Raw genomic sequence first — 18,209 nt, 5'->3', positions numbered from 1 at the left:
AATAGTTTGATGCAGATACTTTTAGGGGTGGAAATAAAATGGAATCAAAGGTTTTTACAATTCAAAAACAAAGAGGAAACTCCTCCAGTTGACAGCTGTTTTGAAGTTTTGAGTTGCCACATCTTTCTCAGGCAATGCTTAAGCTAATAAATCATTCATAATAACTTTATGTAATGTATTGAAATATTAATAAATAGCTAAATAAGACAAACTCCAGTATTGGATTTGATTGCCTTTAAATATGTTCATTAAACAGCTTTTCAGAATATTTGAATAACAATTAAAAACTATATATCTTCCAACAAAAAGTGCAGGGATTCAGCAGCGTAACTTAAAGGTTATATGAAAACTTCTGCAGAGAAATAGCTCCCCAGTATTTTATAGTAAGTGACATTTACATTTTAATATAAATGAAATGTTCAACTTTCAGTTAGCTTTGTTTTAAGTCAAAACAAAACCAAAAATTTTATCCCAGGCTCAGCACCATTGCTTACAGACTTCACCGAAATTTAAATAAACAAATAGTTTCCCGAGACTGACCTAATTGAAATTGAAACCTTATCAGCCACTGGATCTTTAAAAAAAAAAAAAAAAGCCAGATGAAGATATATGCATCAAAATGGAGAATTTTCTTTGAGGTTCCATTATGTTAGTTTGATTTAGTCGGTTAATAAGTACAGTGCATACAAAGAACATGGCAACTGACTGTTCCAGGAAATAATGCATCGCATGTGGTGCTTAATATTTAAACAGCACATGTGGATTCAGAGAACAAAACAGCAGGATAGCAAAGCAGCATCTTATTTTAGTATGCAGGGCACATTCTCCTTGCACCTTATGTCCTTCTTTTTTTGCCACACAAAGCTGTTTTTGTTTGCATAGCGTCGCACATTTTGACGACATGACAAAAAGTGATTGACAGTGTCGGAGAAGTATTCTTTGTTTGTTGTTGTCCTTGCTGTATGCAGAGATTTGCATCAACCTTTTTACTACTAAGCAACTGTACACGTGTGGGGCAAAAAAACAAAAACAAAAAAACATCTCAGCTCAGCATGATTGAGTGCTATTCTAAACTACTGTTTGGTACATTACCTTAACTTGCTTATTAATCAAACAGTTATACAGTATTTTGATAGAGCTCTGGTATTAATTCTGTTAGTAAACTGTCAACCGTGCGAATTTCTGTCAGTCATAGGGGCCAGGTGATTAGATTGTCAGAGTAAACTGAGGATGACATCCATTTGTTTCTACACTATTAAAAAAAAAAAAGAGTTGAGCGCAGCAATGTTACAGCTATGCTTTTCCACATCACATCCTTTTACATAAATGAAAGTGACACTTACAGGTTGAGCCATAGTGCTCCTGTATATCGGTCTTGGCCAGTAGTGTAAGTTACTGTCATACACGAGACCAATGAAAGTGGGCAATGATGATCCACAATATGATGGAAACAATGGTGCCAAAGTTGTTGAATTTGTTGCAGTGCACATCCACATTCCCATTATTTACATTTCAAGCAGATTAGACCTGCAATTGCCTGGCTACTAGTCCATTGTACATCTTGTCCAAAGTCATTTGTGATAGGCTTCATCTGGCCCTGATGAATCGAAGCCAACCGACCAAAACAACAAATCTGCCTCTGCCTTTGATATGTGCTGCTGAGAACAGGAGTGCTGCTTCGTTTTCAGTTGACCCATATTTGATGCCAGGAGATGCCATCACATTTTTTGGACGTTCAGCTTGGTTACTCTTTAACACGCTCATGGGCTCAGCTACAAAGTACTTACACATACAAAATCAATGTGCCCATGAAAATCAATAGAGTCCTCTAATGCAATGTGATTCAATCGCTCCATGCTTTCCCATCATTTATTGTACATTTAAAGCAGATTAGACTTCAAACCTGCAATTGAGCAGCTAACAGTCCTAGGTGTGCCCCATTTCTTTCCCAACGCCATCTGGAATAAACTCAACAAACTTGACAGATAAATGACATGTAATGAAAATAAATTCCTTACATTCAGTATTTTATGCAATCCAAAGGCTCTTAAGTGCAGTGAGTCACCCAGCGCGAGCACATGCTCATCTTGTTGGCACTTTCAACTGCCCCAATCAGAGATCATCACATTATCTCACTTGGGTGATTTGTTTGGCATAGTTTTTTTAATCCAGTTGCCTTTCCTGAGCAATTTTACACTGACTGGGAATTGAACACATACTACATGAAAGCAGTAGTATGTAAAACTACACTACCAAGTAAGCAAGTACTGCACATGGGAATAAAAAGAAAAATATTATGGAATACCTTGCTAAGAAACTTGACATAGCATCAGCACTTTGTCTTGTTTTTTTTTTTTTTTTTTTTTTTTTTTAATCAGACAACACTAGCACACTGGCAAACACTGCTAACAAAAAGAGGCCGTGACAAATCAAATGAAGCAGAACGTGCTATTTGATCACCATCTAATGAGACTTATTCAACTCAGTCATACGTGATGAATGGGTGCAACCATGTATGCGCACAACATTTGTCTACGTATTAAATAACAAACACTAAGTGATACGTTAATTGTATTTCCCTAAATAATTCAATGTAAGTGGATTGAGGGCAACAATGTTGATCACAGCAATCCCCAGTGATGACACCCCCTAATGGGAATAGTAATTTCCCTCTGTGTCAATAAAGTATTCACCCTCAACCTTCGATGAACTTTAGTGTTAAGTCCTCTGTATTTGTTCTCAGTATGTCTAGATAGGATGCAATGCTCTGTTACTAATTTGGAATTAAATTTGCACCAACAGGTTGCTCCTCTGCCAGCCGTTGATGATGCTTCGTGGAAATCAGCGATAAAAAACATACCACATAGCAGAGGTGAAATACAACAAATTCAAACGAGGTCATAATACCGGGGCTTCCTTTATAAAATGGACCGGTCATACTGGGGCCAAAAAGTCAGAGATTATATTGATAATGATTAATGGCATGGCTACAAAGTTACAAAGTGAAATGAGCACATCAGCATCATCACTAGCTGAGTGCTCTTGGGTAATTAGTTTGACATTTAGAAAAATATTCCTGTTGTGCCCTCATTGAGAAGCCACTAAAAGAAAATCCTGGAAGCAGAACAATATATTTCACATAGTCAGAACTGGGCTAAGGCTAATTAAACCAGTGTCTAGAACACGTGCAGATTATTTTCATGTACCTTTCTCTGGCTTGCGTTTAATGGTGTCATGAAGAAAATGAAAGTGGGCCCAGTTTTCTGCCAAGAATGATGTTCAATTCCTTTAATGAGATGTTTTCTCTAAAAGAACACAGAAAGAAATGTCCTTCATAGACTCAGTAGTCCTTCAAAACTACTTGCAGCAAAGACCCTCAAAAGAAAACTCTCCAACTCATTCTTAGAAAAGCTACAGAGGCATGTTGGAATCATTGTTTTATAGAAAATTTGCAATTGTGTACAACTGCCTTGAGGAAAAATCTACCACAAACCTACCGTTTCAGAATATTATGGTTGCTGACATGTGGAACGATGGAGTGCAATCTTCTTGCAGGACGTGCTCCACCATTCCAACTAACTCACCATGTCACACCTGGCTTTAATTTAATGATCCAAAGGTAATTTGTCTCGACTTGGAGAATAAAGCTTAACTTCCCAACAAAGGTAGACTGATAGAGCTGCATTGGAGAAGATGAGGTGACCGAGTGGTTAAGGTGATGGACTGCTAATCCATTGTGCTCTGCACGCGTGGGTTCGAATCCCATCCTCATCGAGTTGTTCCTGTTTTATCCTATACTGAATCTGTTTATATAAGGTGATCCCAGGTTTATGTCGATAGGTCATCCGCTTTGCGTGGGAAATTCTATTCCTTAAAAATTTTGAGCATTCTGACATGCACCTTTGCAATGTGCTTCATTCCAAAGCGTGGGACTGGCAATGATTTGAGCCTTTGCTGAGTCCACTGTAACTCTAACAACGTCCATCCACCGATCTAAGGCACAGAGCAGTATGAGTGAAGGAGCTCAGAGATGTAAGATGGGCTAAGATCATTCAAAGATTTGAAAACAAATAACACAGGGAACCAGGAACTCTTATGAGTACCATTCAAAGGGCAAACAGCGGCCTTTTGGACCAACTGGAGACGATTGATGGAGGACTGGCTGACTTCAAAATAAAGAGCACTACAGTAATCCAGCCGAGATGTCACAAAAGCATGAATCACTGTTTGAAAGTGCCGTTGAGAAAGGAGAAGCTTTACATTAGCTTGGTGCCTAAAATGAAAAAAGCTGGATTTTAACAACAGATAAGGATCTCTATGATACATTTAGCACATTTTGGTCAACCACATCAAATTATAAATTTCAAAACTGTATAAGATCTGATGACTTTTTCACTGCTATGTTAGAGAGATGCTCATTTGCACCATTTTCCATGCAACATTGGCAAGCGTTACTGTGCAAAAAAAAATGGATAGCTGCCATTAATGAAGCCCATTCAATGTGAGACTATCAATGGCTGATAAGAAGATTAGTGAAGGGCTCAGAATTGGTGCTTAGATAATGTGCCAGGATCTCTAAGCAGCATGCGAATGAAAAGCTGCTGCTAACCAAATCACTTTACTTACTTGGTTGCATTAAGGAGAAGCTAGTGGAAATGCCATTGTGATAATGTGTGATGTCAAATAACAAATAAAAGAAAGCAGGGTGAGCAGATTTGACACAAGAAACACTTTCCTGGATTCACATTGTATCTTTCTTTCTAATGTGTGTGCATCACATCTCATAATATAAAGAGAACAAGTGAAATTAAACTCATGTCCAATCCTCAAAGTGTTCAATGGCATTTTCACATTGTCCAATTCCATTATAGCAGAGCAGTGATGACTTCACACTTCAGCAGTAGGTCATGTCAGACGTTGCTGACCAGGAGCTAGTGGGGGGGAGGGTGATGCAGTACATTCTATTTCCAGTCTCAGAATGCAAGTGGACTGTTGGCATGTGGTCTGAAGGAAGAACAGTCCGAAAAGCACTTGGGCAAAATTCAGTGACGTGGCGCATAACATCAGCCCTGGACTGTCATGCCTTTTGTGTCACCGCCAGATGTACTGTACCGTATTTTACGGACTATAAGGCGCACCTAAAAACCTAAAATTTTCTCAAAAGCTGACAGTGCGCCTTATAGCCCGGTGCGCCTTATATATGGACCAAATTCCTAAATTTAAACTGGCCCGAAGCATTGTGTCATGAAATCAATCATAAGTGGCCCGCTCAAGACTATGAATCATGAATCAGAAATTTTGTGATTATAAAGTAATTTGTTGCGTCTGAAGTTGAAATAAAAAAGATAAAATGGAGGATGATTTGATTTGGATTAAAAATCTGACATGATGCATTAATGGTGGTGCGCCTTATAATCTGGTGCGCTTTATATAAAGACAAAGTTTTAAAATGGGCCATTCATTGAAGGTGCGCCTTATAGTCTGGTGCACCTTATAGTCCGGAAAATACGGTACTTTGTTGTAGACTCAGTTGCGTCTCTATGAAGACTCAGAGGGCACAATAACAACTACCACAAAATGTATATATATTTTTATTACCCGGAGCAAACAACGCAAATCACAGGGAGAACATGACAACTCCACACAGGAGCCGAGATTCGAACCCTGAGACAGACTTTCAAACCACTCCATGCTGTGATAAAGGAAGAAAGCTTTAAGCTAATTAAAATAGATGTTGTAAACTGCGTGGTCAACAGAATGAACTACGAGAACAGAGAAGACAAAAGAAATCTAGAAATCTGAAGTGACAAAGTTCACGACATATGGAAGAAGAAACACGATGGAGAAAGAAAGAATGAGTAAGCAGCACATTAGAATATATTGGTCAGGATGTTGAGTAGGACAGAAGAGGACGGACTGAGTCATCGTTATGATAATTCGGAGGCGGCAGAGTGCTGACTCACTCTAATGTACTTTCACAGAAACATGGAATGTCACGGCGCACCTCAGGGGCGCGATGATCAGTGCAAAGTTAGGAGACACGCAATACTGTAGCGATCGAGCACTGGCACTCTTATGCTGGTGTCAATTACCGTCTTTAAAAAAGGACAGTGAAATTGGAACTTGATTTCCAAAACATGTTTTGCTCCTTCTTTGAAGCTAGAAGCCATATCATCTCTTCTATATTTTCTTTTTCAACAGTACTGGTGACCTTTTTTATAAATGAATGCACATGTTAGACTCTTTATATCACAGCCAACTTCTTTTCATCACGAATTGTAATCCCTAAACACATCACAGTTTGTTACATACCAAGGCTGGCTCGTCATTGCTTGCCAAATTAACCCTAAATCACTGCTATCTTTTCATCTGCAAGGCTATCCTATGTATGCTCCAGGCTTAAAAGTGTTCCCTCATTGTGCAAAACTCTGTTACCTATTATAGCCTCAGATCTCAAGAGGTCAAGTCTCTCTATCCAAAGAGAGTGCAACCTTTTTAATACAAATATCTTGGAAGAATTCATTAAGAACAAGACAGCCAGTGTAAAAATCAAACCACATGCTACCGGATCATAAAAATCACCACACACAACATTGAGGCTTTAATTTCTCTTAAGTGGTGAATGCACCTAGCTAATTTTTGGGCCGTGAAGTCTATTAGTTTAATGAGACTTTGCCGTGTATTATTTTGCATTATACTGCATTGCATCATACAGATAATTAGAAAGGACTGCAGAAACAGGATAAAAATACTGATGATTTAAATAAGGTGTGTTGCAACAGGGAAACATAGAAAACATGCAGGAGGACCAGAGTTGCCTCGCCATGTACTGAGGTGTGATTTTGGCCCTCTCATACATCTCAGTAAAACAAAAGATGATTTTAGCAAGCATTTGGTGCTGTGAGGTTTCATCAGATAATTTGCATTAATGAGTGCAGTAAATAGTGTTTACTGAAGATATAGCCGAGTCATACTGTAGATAGATTGGTCTATAGTACAGGATTAAGACAGTGCCAGCATGCACTCCTGATGATTTTTTCATGATGTTGAGCCATTACGACTCCCCTAATGACTTCTGAATGAGATGCCAGATGTTAAGACTTTTGAACTGAACAACTCCATACACATTTATGTGTCCCATAAACCAATGTAATTGATCAAAACAATGCCTTAAGGATTTTTTCTAGTTCATTTCATTTATGTGCATGTCTTGTTAAACGACCGGATTGTCTTTAATGCATTCAATCCATTATTATCTTTCTTAATCAGACATCTGAGTGTCCTTTTACATCAAATTCGTTTTTGATATGAGTTACTGTTACTACGTATATGAGTTAAAATTGCTGTCCCTCTAGGAAAATGAAAATTCTTGGGCAACACTAAACTAACTCACAACCCTTTGCTGATTTGCCATCAGTGAGTTGATGAGGCATTTACTTTGACCTTTTCCTCCCCTTTGAGTCATCATTACCTGCGTCAACATTTGAATGACTCAACACTATAAAAGTACATTCAACTCGGAGAGGATATTCAAATGCAGCCCATTTACCGCACAGCAACTTATTGTATTTATTATACTCTGAATATCTCAGTGGTAATCGTAAGTGGTTAAGGAGTGCCCTATAGAATTTATTATAATTTTTCTCACAGAAGCAAAGCAAATTATAAAGCACATTTCATACACGAGGCAATTCAATTTGCTTCACTGACCAAACACCCAAAACGCAAAAAGAATTCCATACAAAACTACTGAAGACATTCAAAGGCAAAGCAGCCTTGCAAGCTCATGTATTAAATGAATTGACAACAATCTAACCAAGTGAAGAAAAACAGTATGGAAAATGAATTAAAAGGAACTTTTTCATTAGTCTGTTTTAGTTCCTCTTGTAAATTTGAAAAGTTTTGTTTTTCAAAAAGCACTTTCATTTTCATTTTATTTCATTACTTTTTTTTCAATTGTAGTTTTAGTTTTCATTCAATAAAATAACCTCAATTATTACTTTGCTAGTCACCTTGCACTTATTCAAAGAATATCAAAAGATAGAAAAACACTATTATCAATAATGAAAGCTACATAGTGAGCAGGAACATAAAGATAAAAATGTTGCACAGCGTGGTAGGAAGAAATCAAATAGTGAGTGTGAGTTATAATTACCTTTCCATCACCTTAAACCATGCTGGCCATATTCTTGTGTGACGTCTGACCTGAGCGTATGAAGCTTTGTGTGCAAGTCATTTGTTGACATCTCCACAGAATAAATGAACCGGTGCTCACATTTGCTAACTGAACTGAATTCTGAATTCTAAATTCTTACTCATTTTTGCTAGCTTTGCAGGGTCGACTAGAAAAATGTGTCACGTGACCGAGACGAGCGTCTTGACTTGAATTAATTGATCGTCGATAAAAAAAGGATTTTTTTTTTTTCCTGTGCGGCTTGGCGGCCCGGTACCAAGTGACCCACGGACCGGTACCGGTCCGCGGCCCGGTGGTTGCGGACCTCTGCCTTAATCAAGTTTAGTCAAACATGAATTGGTCCATCTATCAATTTTCTATATGCTTATCGTAACAAAAAATTATGTTTTTGATATTCATGTCTGGTGGGAATGAGTGTATATGACCTCCAAGCTTCTCAAAAGGGAGCAGAATAGAGTGTTGAGATTGAAAATGGAGGTTTAAAAAAACAAATAAATAAATGTAAAAACAAACCACAAAACCAGCTAATTCAATCCAGTGTATGACCTTTACCACTCTGGGAGTTCATTGCCTTTTTATTTCACAGAGACTTTGACATGAAGGTTGCTGATGTCGGTTGTTTGTAGTGTGTTGGGAGGCAAAGCAATATTTGATTATTGCTGTAAAAGCTGTTCTTCTGCACAGTGTGCCTTCATGATGACGACCACAAATACACAATGCAATGAAATTCCATTTCTGTAGTAAGTGCACATGATGCATGAAAGCACAATGCAACAATACGGCTCTCTCAAACAGACTGGAATGTGGAATGAAGAATTACATCGTTAATTAGATAATGCACGTGAAAAATACACACACACTTTCAATTATAGCACATCTGAAAATACGTGCAATAATTGCACCTGTTTTTAAGATGTCGGTTCTAAGTTATTGAACCATACTTGGCCTTATTTGCTTGTTGTACTGCCACGTCACGAGAGTGGCCTCTAGCGGTCATATGTGTGAATAATGAATTGATTTTATTTCTGTCTCTGTGTCGCCCTCTATCTATCTATCTATCTATCTATCTATCTATCTATCTATCTATCTATCTATCTATCTATCTATCTATCTATCTATCTATCTATCTATCTATCTATCTATCTATCTATCTATCTATCTATCTATCTATCTGTCTATCAGTCTGTCCGTCCGTCCGTCTATCTATTTATCTGTCTGTCTATCTGTCTGTCTGTTCACAATATGTTTGCGCATGGACTCACTTGTCTTTGACATTTAATTATTGCATATTCACGCCTTAGCAAACATATCAGTGCTTCAGAAAAGATCAGTTAATGTCTCAGGAGAAGTATTAGTCAAGGAGGATAATGGAATAAATGTTTTTAGGGGCCTAATGTATTAATTGCCTCTTTGTCATGCATATTAAAGGCAGCAGAGGTTAAATTAGCGTAACTTATCCACAGAATTTAGGAGGCAGAATTTACTCTCTCAGGCTAAATTGCTGGTACCCTCTGAATGAAACATAATACCCTTTGTGGATTTAGAAAATTGAATATAAGACAGCTCTCTGCATTTCCGCTGGAAGCATGCAACAGTGACTTTATTTTTTTCACTAGCAATGACAAAAATATGGTTGATACCTTTCTGTTAACAAAAGACAATATTAAGACATTTAATATTGCGTGAGGGAGAGTAATAAGTAACAATATAGTGACACGAGAACCACCAAGTGTGGAGGAGCCTACCATTGAGGGAACTGGACCTGCTCTAAAATATAATGTTCTGGATCTTTGCAGGGATGGATCAATGAAGGCATGGATGGCTGTGTGGAAGTGTCCTAAATTGTATTATGAAATTTCCTGATGCAAAATGCGCTACACAGTATTAGCTAACCAGCTCATATGTCCTCCATCAGTATAAAGACCCAAACCTTGGTTGCGAAGGTTCATACTGTCTTGCTAAGTACTATTCAAACAGTTCTTTTAGTCAGACAGGGAAGATTATTTTTACCTGCTCTACACATTTTGGCTACTTCCTGTAGCCTTCCTCAGAAGTGTCAAACAAGAGTGATAAAAACCAAATTAACAGTCTATTTTGAAGTGCAGTGATCTGAATCCCATTGAACATCTTTGGAAGAAGCTGAAACTTGCCGTCAGGAGATGGCACCCTTGAAATCTGATCATTAAGCCAGTTGTCTCTCTTGGTGACCTTCCCCCTTCCCCTCCATGTTTGTTTGTTCTGGTGGTTAATTGCAAGTTCGGATGCAGACATGCAGCTGCAGCATCCAGCTTGAGCATACAGTGTGTTCTTACAGCTCATATACAGAGGTAGAAAAACTATGGAATCAAAATCTGTCTTTACATGCAAGATTGAAGGGATCGTCAACCTTATTAAATGTGAGCTTGGGTACTGTCTACTAATTTGATAAATACCTCTGAAATACTGGTAACTCACTGGTGAGCTATGTTTAGAACAGACCAGCTGGGATATTAAGCTGTGAGATTTATCGGCAAAGAATATCGCCACCGATGCAAGTTTTCTGTTTTTTTTTTTTTTTTTGTTGTTTTTTTTGTTTTGCAATTTTGTTTCAAACATGGTGCTGGCAGCCATAAATTAAAAGTCCTGCATATTTTGCAACATACGTACAGGCTGTCTATGAAATGTATACAACCAAGATACATGTTGAGGATATTGTAATAAATACATGGCATTATCTCAATCTTCTGGTTTTAGCATGATTACTCCTTCCAAAAAATGAGAATCAATGTCAGCACTAGCAGTAGGGGTGAAGCTCCACCTGCTTTCTTGCACGTAATAGCTGCTGAGTGTCGCTAATTTGAGAGCTTCATCACATGACGGATGATGCATCAAGGAACCTACGAGGGCCTCGACAGCGGCCATAAATCTTGGTTCACGCTTGGTGCCACAAACATATCTGCATCTGTCACGGCAGCGCATGAAATTAGCTGCGAAATTTGATGGAACGGCCCAGAGCATATTCCACTGATCACTGAAGGAGCACTTTTTTTTCAAATCCTATTTCGTCTATCTAATTCAAGCTTGGTTTCTGAAGTGATTTTCTTGAAATGCACCTTCAATGTTGTCTAGAGGAACATGATAAGTAAATTTGGAGGTAACACTGAATGATTGCAATGTTTCTTTTAGTGTTGTACCGTTAAAAGTGTTGTTTTTAAGTTACTGTAATAAGGAAAGAAAATAATGAGTCAGTATTTATCAGTGCAGCAGCCAATCACAATTAAGAAGAGAAAACGCTTTGTCATCCAAATGATGTGTCGCATTACTCGAAGCTGCAGGTTCTTAAATTTGTTTAAAATCATATCATCTGTGTTGTAAATGACTTACTAAAGTTAATTGAGGAGGCATATGGCCAAGAAACATTAATTATGTTATTGAATATCAGCCTGGGTAGCACAGTGGAACACTGGTTAGCACATCCGCCACTCTCGAATCTCCGTCTGGTTTACCTCAAGCCATCCAGATTCCTCATTGAAACAGATTTTTCAGCGTGCTGGTTTACCCCAAGTCATCCAGGATCCTCATTGAAACGGACTTTTCAAGGCGAGAACTGGACTGGACAAAGATCTTGGCGCAAACACAAAATTTAAAAAGAGACAAAGAAGAATGAGATAAAGACGCTTTGATGCCAGTAATGTCAAGTTACAGATGCACTAACCAAGATGTGTTGTTCATATTATCACTGACACCAGCAGCGACACGCGCCTTTGACGTCTATTTCCCTTCCCCCAAACACAAGCAAATTCCCAATCTGATTGCTTGTCATGGTGCCAACAACTGTGTGTTTCACAGCAGTGTCTCACAGATGCTCTGCAGAACGTCGACACGTTTGACAACTCTGTCAATTAGCAGGCAGAATGGCAGGAGGGATGCTCACCTAAGAAGTAAAGAATAAAAAAGACACACAAGGAAAATTAAAAAATTATTCAATTTAATTAGACATGGGTGCCAGTGTTTACTGCTACATCCCTTATGACACAGGTGTCAAACTCAAGGCCCGGGGGCCAGATACGGCCCGCCACATCATTTTTTGTGGCCCGCGAAACAAATTGTGCATCAAATTGGTGTGTCATTAGTAGAATTGCAAATTGTCTTCCCTTTTTTTTTTTTAAATATTTGACCAGTTTTTACTCATCTGATTTGAAAACGAGTTAATTGTCAGTTTGTTTTTATATAATATGAGGTGCTCATACATTTATTTGGGTTGACAGTCATAATGGCCCTCCGAATGACGCTATGACTACAATGCGGCTCGTAAAAAAAAATGAGTGTGACACCCCTGCCTTATGAGGTAAAGGTGAAATTTGGACATATGTTGGTACAGTCAAGTAATCTGTGACACAATAAGTGATAGCTGCAGGGTTATCACTTTTATTATTATTCATGCAAAGGGAGACAAAACAATCTGCTTCCATGCATTTCATCAGTCACTCACAGAGATGCAGGGTTCAATTCCGGCTCTGGCCTGCGTGGGAAGGCTCCGGGTACTCAGGTTTCCATATTCCAAAAGCATGCATGATGCATGGAAAGCTGATTGACCACTGCAAACTACTGGTAGGAGTGAGTGTGAGTGCGAATGGTTGGTTGAGCTCTTGCAGCCCCCGTGAGAATATGGATGGATGGATGGATGGATGGATGGATGGATGGATGGATGGATGGATGGATGGATGGATGGATGGATGGATGGATGGATGGATGGATGGATGGATGGATGGATGGATGGATGGATGGATGGATGGATGGATGGATGGATGGATGGATGGATGAGTAGTGTGTGTGCACGTGCTCGTGCGTGTGCCAGTGCCTGCGTTTATACTCATTTGAATCAGGGAGTGCCAGTGCCTGCGTTTATATGCATGTGAATCAGGAAATACACTCACTTCGTTCTCTCTCTTTCTCTCTCTCTCTCGCTCTCTCTCTCACTCACTCGCTCACTCACTCACTCACTCACTCACTCACTCACTCACTCACTCACTCACTCACTCACTTTTATTCCATGTTACCTTTTCCAGTGTAGACCGCCTGAAAATTATGGGACTAAGCACCCCAACTGTGTTTTGTGCTTACCAACTTGTTACGTCGGTTTTGATTATTTGGGTATTGATTCTTCAGGTTTTTTCACACGGTGAGTCAAAACGCTTTACATTTTTGGGTTATCAACGTTAGAGTTAAGTGTGTCGTGCTGAGTAATGAACTGTACAAACTTGATTCTTTCATAGGTCGCCAATGTAACTTTACGAGTGAATTCGCACTTTACGAGAGAATTGAGTGTTCTTTCATAATTCATTCTTGGCGACTGAAGGTGTCATTTGCTTATTCCGCACTGATCGGATTACTTTTATGCGTCATTTTCAGCGAAAATTGGTGAAGACCTAATTGATGATTATCACGAAAGAACACCACACTATAGTTAGTCACATGACGCTTTTGTGTAGCTTGTTGTTTTGTTGAACTGTGCAAAGGTTGTGTCAATGATCATGTAAAGCTTTCTTTCAAGAGAACACATGTGCCTGTCTAGATCAACCCATTGGTTTTGCCTCCTACTATGGCAACCACATGGTGCTGCAGAAGTCTCCGGAGAGAGCCATTCTGTGGGGTTATGGCAGGCCTGAGGGTGCCCAGGTCACAGTCTACTTGTCAGGACCGATGAAATACAACAGCTCACCAGTCACTGTGCAGAATGGTAAATGTAGCTTGTTGCTGTTGAGCGGGAGGTTCGATACAAACATCCACAGGGCTGTGATTGGGAAAAAAAGAAAACCTGATTAACCTGATCTTAATGAACATGCAGTATGCAAATCGCTGGAGACTAATTATTCTTTTATTTTTGAGCCAAGCCTTTCAGACACAAATTAATAAGGAATTTACAATTTCTATTTCTGACTTTGCAGGCTCCGTTTTAATATTTTTTTTACTAGGCGCACAGTAGCCCCTAACTTAAATAATGCTCATTCTTGCTGTTTGCTTTGTGATTGAGCCGCGCCACCAGTGGTTAGGCTTGGAGAAAAACAGCAGGCTCGGGAAAAATTTGATTCTTGGGGATTTGTGAACTCGCAAATACCAATGATAAGAGACACAATAACGTATACAGTATTTTCTATACATTATATGCCTGCATTATGTGTGTGCAATTTTCAAATATGTTTACAGAGTTAAAAATGCATTTCAATAACTGGATACTTAAAGCATATGTGAGTGGTAAAAACATTTTTATAAAAAATGCCTTAGCGTGTGGGTCTGAAATGTATCACATGCAATGAATGTGGCAAAACCGGTAAAGCCTAATTGTCCACTATGACATCTGCAGGCATCTGGCGAGTCACCCTGGACCCCATCGAGGCCGGCGGTCCCTACAACGTGACAGCAACACTTCAGAACAGTTCGGCCACTCTGATGGATGTGCTGTTTGGCGACGTTTGGCTTTGTAGTGGCCAGAGCAACATGTACTTTGAAATGTCTAAGGTCAGCAAAAAAAGGAAATTCGTACATGACTGACTGGTTGACAGAAAACGTCGGAATACACCTTGGAATCAAACCAACACTAAATTACATTATCCGGTACATCCCACAATAAGTGAATCCCTTGACACAGAAATCATCAAGTGAAATAATCCTGAGGCATTTTATAGCATTTATGGCACCTCATTTTTAAAGTCTTGCAAACACATTCCAACAAATATATTTTATTGAGCGAGTGCAATAGTAATCAATAACATAAAAATACTGTATTGCACGGTGAAACAGGGTACCCAGAATACAACTAAAATACACAAGATTTCGTCCACCGTAAGAGTTAATTGTCCAAAGAGAATAACGTAAGCGCAAAACTGGAACCGGCAATTTGCTGTCATGAGCGTGTCTGAGCAGATTATTCATCCGCGTGCCGTTTGTAAGGTCAAAATGATGAATGGCGGCATCATTGTGAACCCCTTGTCCTACCATTATACTCGGTTAGGGATTCAAAATGCTTTTTTACTTCCCATTAGATTTTCAATGCATCCGAGGAACTCGCTCTTGCGTCCAATTACTCTCACGTGAGGCCCTTTATGGTTGCTTTGAAGATGAATGACACTGAGTTGACTGATCTGACTGGAGTAACGCTACCGTGGTTTGTGCCTGAAGCAAGTAAGCAAGTTTTTTATTTGCTTGCCGATATTATGATCCAAAGACTGCTTTTGAGAATGCAATACGTTTCCAGGTGGTCTGTCGCAGTTCTCTGCAGTGTGTTGGCTCTTTGGACGTTACATGTACGAGAAACTGAACTACCCGATAGGACTGGTGGAGACCTGTTGGGCGAGCACGCCCGTCGAAGCCTGGTCATCTTCACGAGCGCTTCAGAAATGTGAACTGGACCAAAATAAAAAGTATAGTAGGTATGGACACGGACTACTTGAGGACTGGACCCACTTTGTGCTTGGGGACCACTGGTCTAAACGGGTGCAAAAAATGTTGTCCTCAGTTCACGGACTGACAACTCTGTCCTGTGGAATGCGATGATCCACCCACTGCTTAACATGACAATCAAAGGAGCCCTCTGGTACCAAGGTAACGTGCACAGTCAGAACTTACTCTGACTATACAATCACGAAGATATTTAACTTTTTGTTTTTAGGTGAAAGAAATTCAAATTATCATCAAAACGAATACAACTGTTCGTTCCCTGCCATGATTGATGACTGGAGGATGGCATTTCACCTGGGCTCAGGTGGGCAGACTGCCATGGACTTTCCCTTTGGATTTGTACAGGTACTTTAATGACCAATGTGTAACGGTTAATTGTTTGATTTAAAATGGTCCAAATCCTCAGAAGCTCAGCCTCTCAGTATCCCTCAATGAAAGCAGACTGATAATATTTGTGTTGAATCAAAAAAAAAAAACATTTGCAACATTTGTATTTACTTTGGAACTGCACTGATCAACAATTTTGCCAATTTTCTGACATATTACGGACAAAACCAGTAACTAGATCACAACTGCAACATTTTCTGCCCTGTCAATCAGAAATAATTCCTTGTTTTAAAGGGATGGATATCAAAATGTGTTTTAAAAATCACATCCATCCATCTATTGCCATAATTGTAGAAAGATTCTTAAAATAATTGATAGTTAGAGCCTCATTATTATTTCTTTGGCCAGCGACAACTTTGTCATTATTTTTTTTCAAGTGCCTTTTAGACAGTAATAATCGATTTCTCTCTGATGTTAGCTCTCCACCAACAAAAACGGCTCCACGAATGACACCTTTCCAAACATCCGCTGGCACCAGACGGCTGACAAAGGCTTTGTCCCAAACTCTCGTCTGCAAAGGACCTTCATGGCTGTGGCTTTGGATTTGCCGGATGAAACATCACCATATGAGACGTAAGAAAACAGTATGGGTGTATACTGAAGTGACTCACACACAGCAAATTAGCGGTGTGACGATTCATCGATAACTAATCAATTATCAAATTAATAGATAGTTATTTTGAGACTCAAATAATCATTTGGGATGGAAATGAACATGTTTTCTAATCAATACTGAAGTGACTCACACACAGCAAATTAGCGGTGTGACGATTCATCGATAACTAATCAATTATCAAATTAATAGATAATTATTTTGAGACTCAAATAATCAGTTGCGATGGAAATGAACATGTTTTTTTAATTGCTCTATCAAATAATCAACAAAATAATTGCAAGATTAATCTATTATTAAAATAATCGTAAATTGTAGTGAACGGGTTTTGCTCCATTCATCATCATTTACAGTATTTCACAAACAGTATGGCTCGCAAGTGATTGTGCTATGAGAAACCTAATCATCTTACTGGCGGGGGGGGGGGGGGGGGGGGGGGGCGATGGCTAAAAGGTGGCTCAATGGAAGAATGGTGCTCATGTTTCTGAACTGACTATGTGTGTGTGTGTGTGTGTGTGTGCGTGCGTGCGTGCGCGCGCGTGCGTGCAGAATCCACCCTCGTCATAAGCAGGACATCGCATACAGACTGACACTCGGAGCACGGGCGGTGGCCTACAATGAAAAGGATGTGGTCTTCCTTGGACCTTTCCCAAAACAAATACTGTCCACTCCGATGTATATCAACATTACCTACGACCAGGCAGTCGCTGTCAAGTCATCAAAAGACATCTTTGAGGTAATAAACATTGACACGGCCGGGCTTACATTGACTTTACTGTTAAGAAAACCTGCAGCAGCCTAAGGCTAGTGATTCCCAGCACTGCCCTAAACAATGTATTTATAATTTGATAAATTGGCTCAAACAAGTGAGTTATCTCTCCTATAAACTGTGTTTTTCCTCCAAGATTTGCTGCTCACAGTTACACGGCCCATGTGGGCCCAAGTCCCAGTGGGTTCCGGCTCCCATCGTCCAATGGTCTTCCACCAGCATCCAGATAGCAGCCAATGTCTGTGATGTAGCAGCACTACGATATGCGTGGAAAGACTGGCCATGTGATTTCAAAGCATGTCCCGTTTACGGCGCAAAAACTGCATTACCTGCGCCCCCTTTCATTTTTGATCGCTATCAAGTTAATACCTCTGGCTCAACAGATAACAACCAATCTTTTTGGAAAGATGTTTTATAAATCCCTATAAATTAGCTGCTGAGGTGTACGGTGTACTATGCATAAAATTCTGATGATGTTTTGGAAAAACAAACACTTTCCCATACAATCACTGTCGTTTACACAATTTGAACAAATAAAAAGGTCAACATTGAGCTACTGGTTTCTATTCACAAAAATGAACGATCAATGTTTTCTGCATTTGTTATCCTTGTCTTGTTCAAAAAGTCTTTTTTCAAACTTGAGTCAAAAAGTTTTTTTTTCAAACTTGAGTCTTGAAAAAGAGGGGGTCGTCTTATAATCAGGGTCGTCTTATATTCGGGCCAATACGGTACCTTTTTTGTGACAGTTAGGTGTCGGACAAATTTTACGGTGAGCGGGAGGGGGTGACGTCAGTGCCTCCCCAGTCATG

At 39.4% G+C, this 18,209-nt stretch overlaps 1 protein-coding gene, 1 long non-coding RNA gene and 1 other non-coding gene across 3 annotated transcripts; 2 read left to right on the top strand and 1 right to left on the bottom strand.

The window, feature by feature from the left end:
- Nucleotides 1-2,423: 2,423 nt before the first annotated feature.
- LOC125972408 (uncharacterized) lies at nt 2,424-3,571 on the bottom strand. The gene is made up of 3 exons (XR_007482800.2): nt 3,498-3,571; nt 3,207-3,305; nt 2,424-3,114 (listed from the first exon to the last, which is right to left on the bottom strand). It is a non-coding gene; the product is annotated as an uncharacterized lncRNA (long non-coding RNA).
- Nucleotides 3,572-3,692: 121 nt separating this feature from the next.
- Nucleotides 3,693-3,774, top strand: trnas-gcu (transfer RNA serine (anticodon GCU)). The gene has a single exon. It is a non-coding gene; the product is annotated as a tRNA-Ser (tRNA).
- A 9,335-nt stretch (nt 3,775-13,109) lies between these two features.
- LOC125971998 (sialate O-acetylesterase-like) lies at nt 13,110-17,952 on the top strand. The gene is made up of 10 exons (XM_049725221.2): nt 13,110-13,355; nt 13,749-13,913; nt 14,538-14,692; nt 15,217-15,355; nt 15,429-15,603; nt 15,690-15,775; nt 15,843-15,976; nt 16,437-16,591; nt 17,181-17,367; nt 17,537-17,952. The coding sequence occupies exons 1-10, from the start codon at nt 13,262-13,264 to the stop codon at nt 17,816-17,818; spliced, it is 1,572 nt and encodes a 523-aa protein (XP_049581178.1). The 5' UTR covers nt 13,110-13,261; the 3' UTR covers nt 17,819-17,952.
- The last annotated feature ends 257 nt before the right edge of the window (nt 17,953-18,209 follow it).

Source organism: Syngnathus scovelli, chromosome 7, assembly GCF_024217435.2.
Source record: "Syngnathus scovelli strain Florida chromosome 7, RoL_Ssco_1.2, whole genome shotgun sequence".
In the NCBI taxonomy this organism is placed as follows: Eukaryota; Metazoa; Chordata; class Actinopteri; order Syngnathiformes; family Syngnathidae; genus Syngnathus; species Syngnathus scovelli.
Note: the sequence above shows the minus strand (reverse complement) of the source record. Positions and strands in the feature narration are given on the sequence as shown.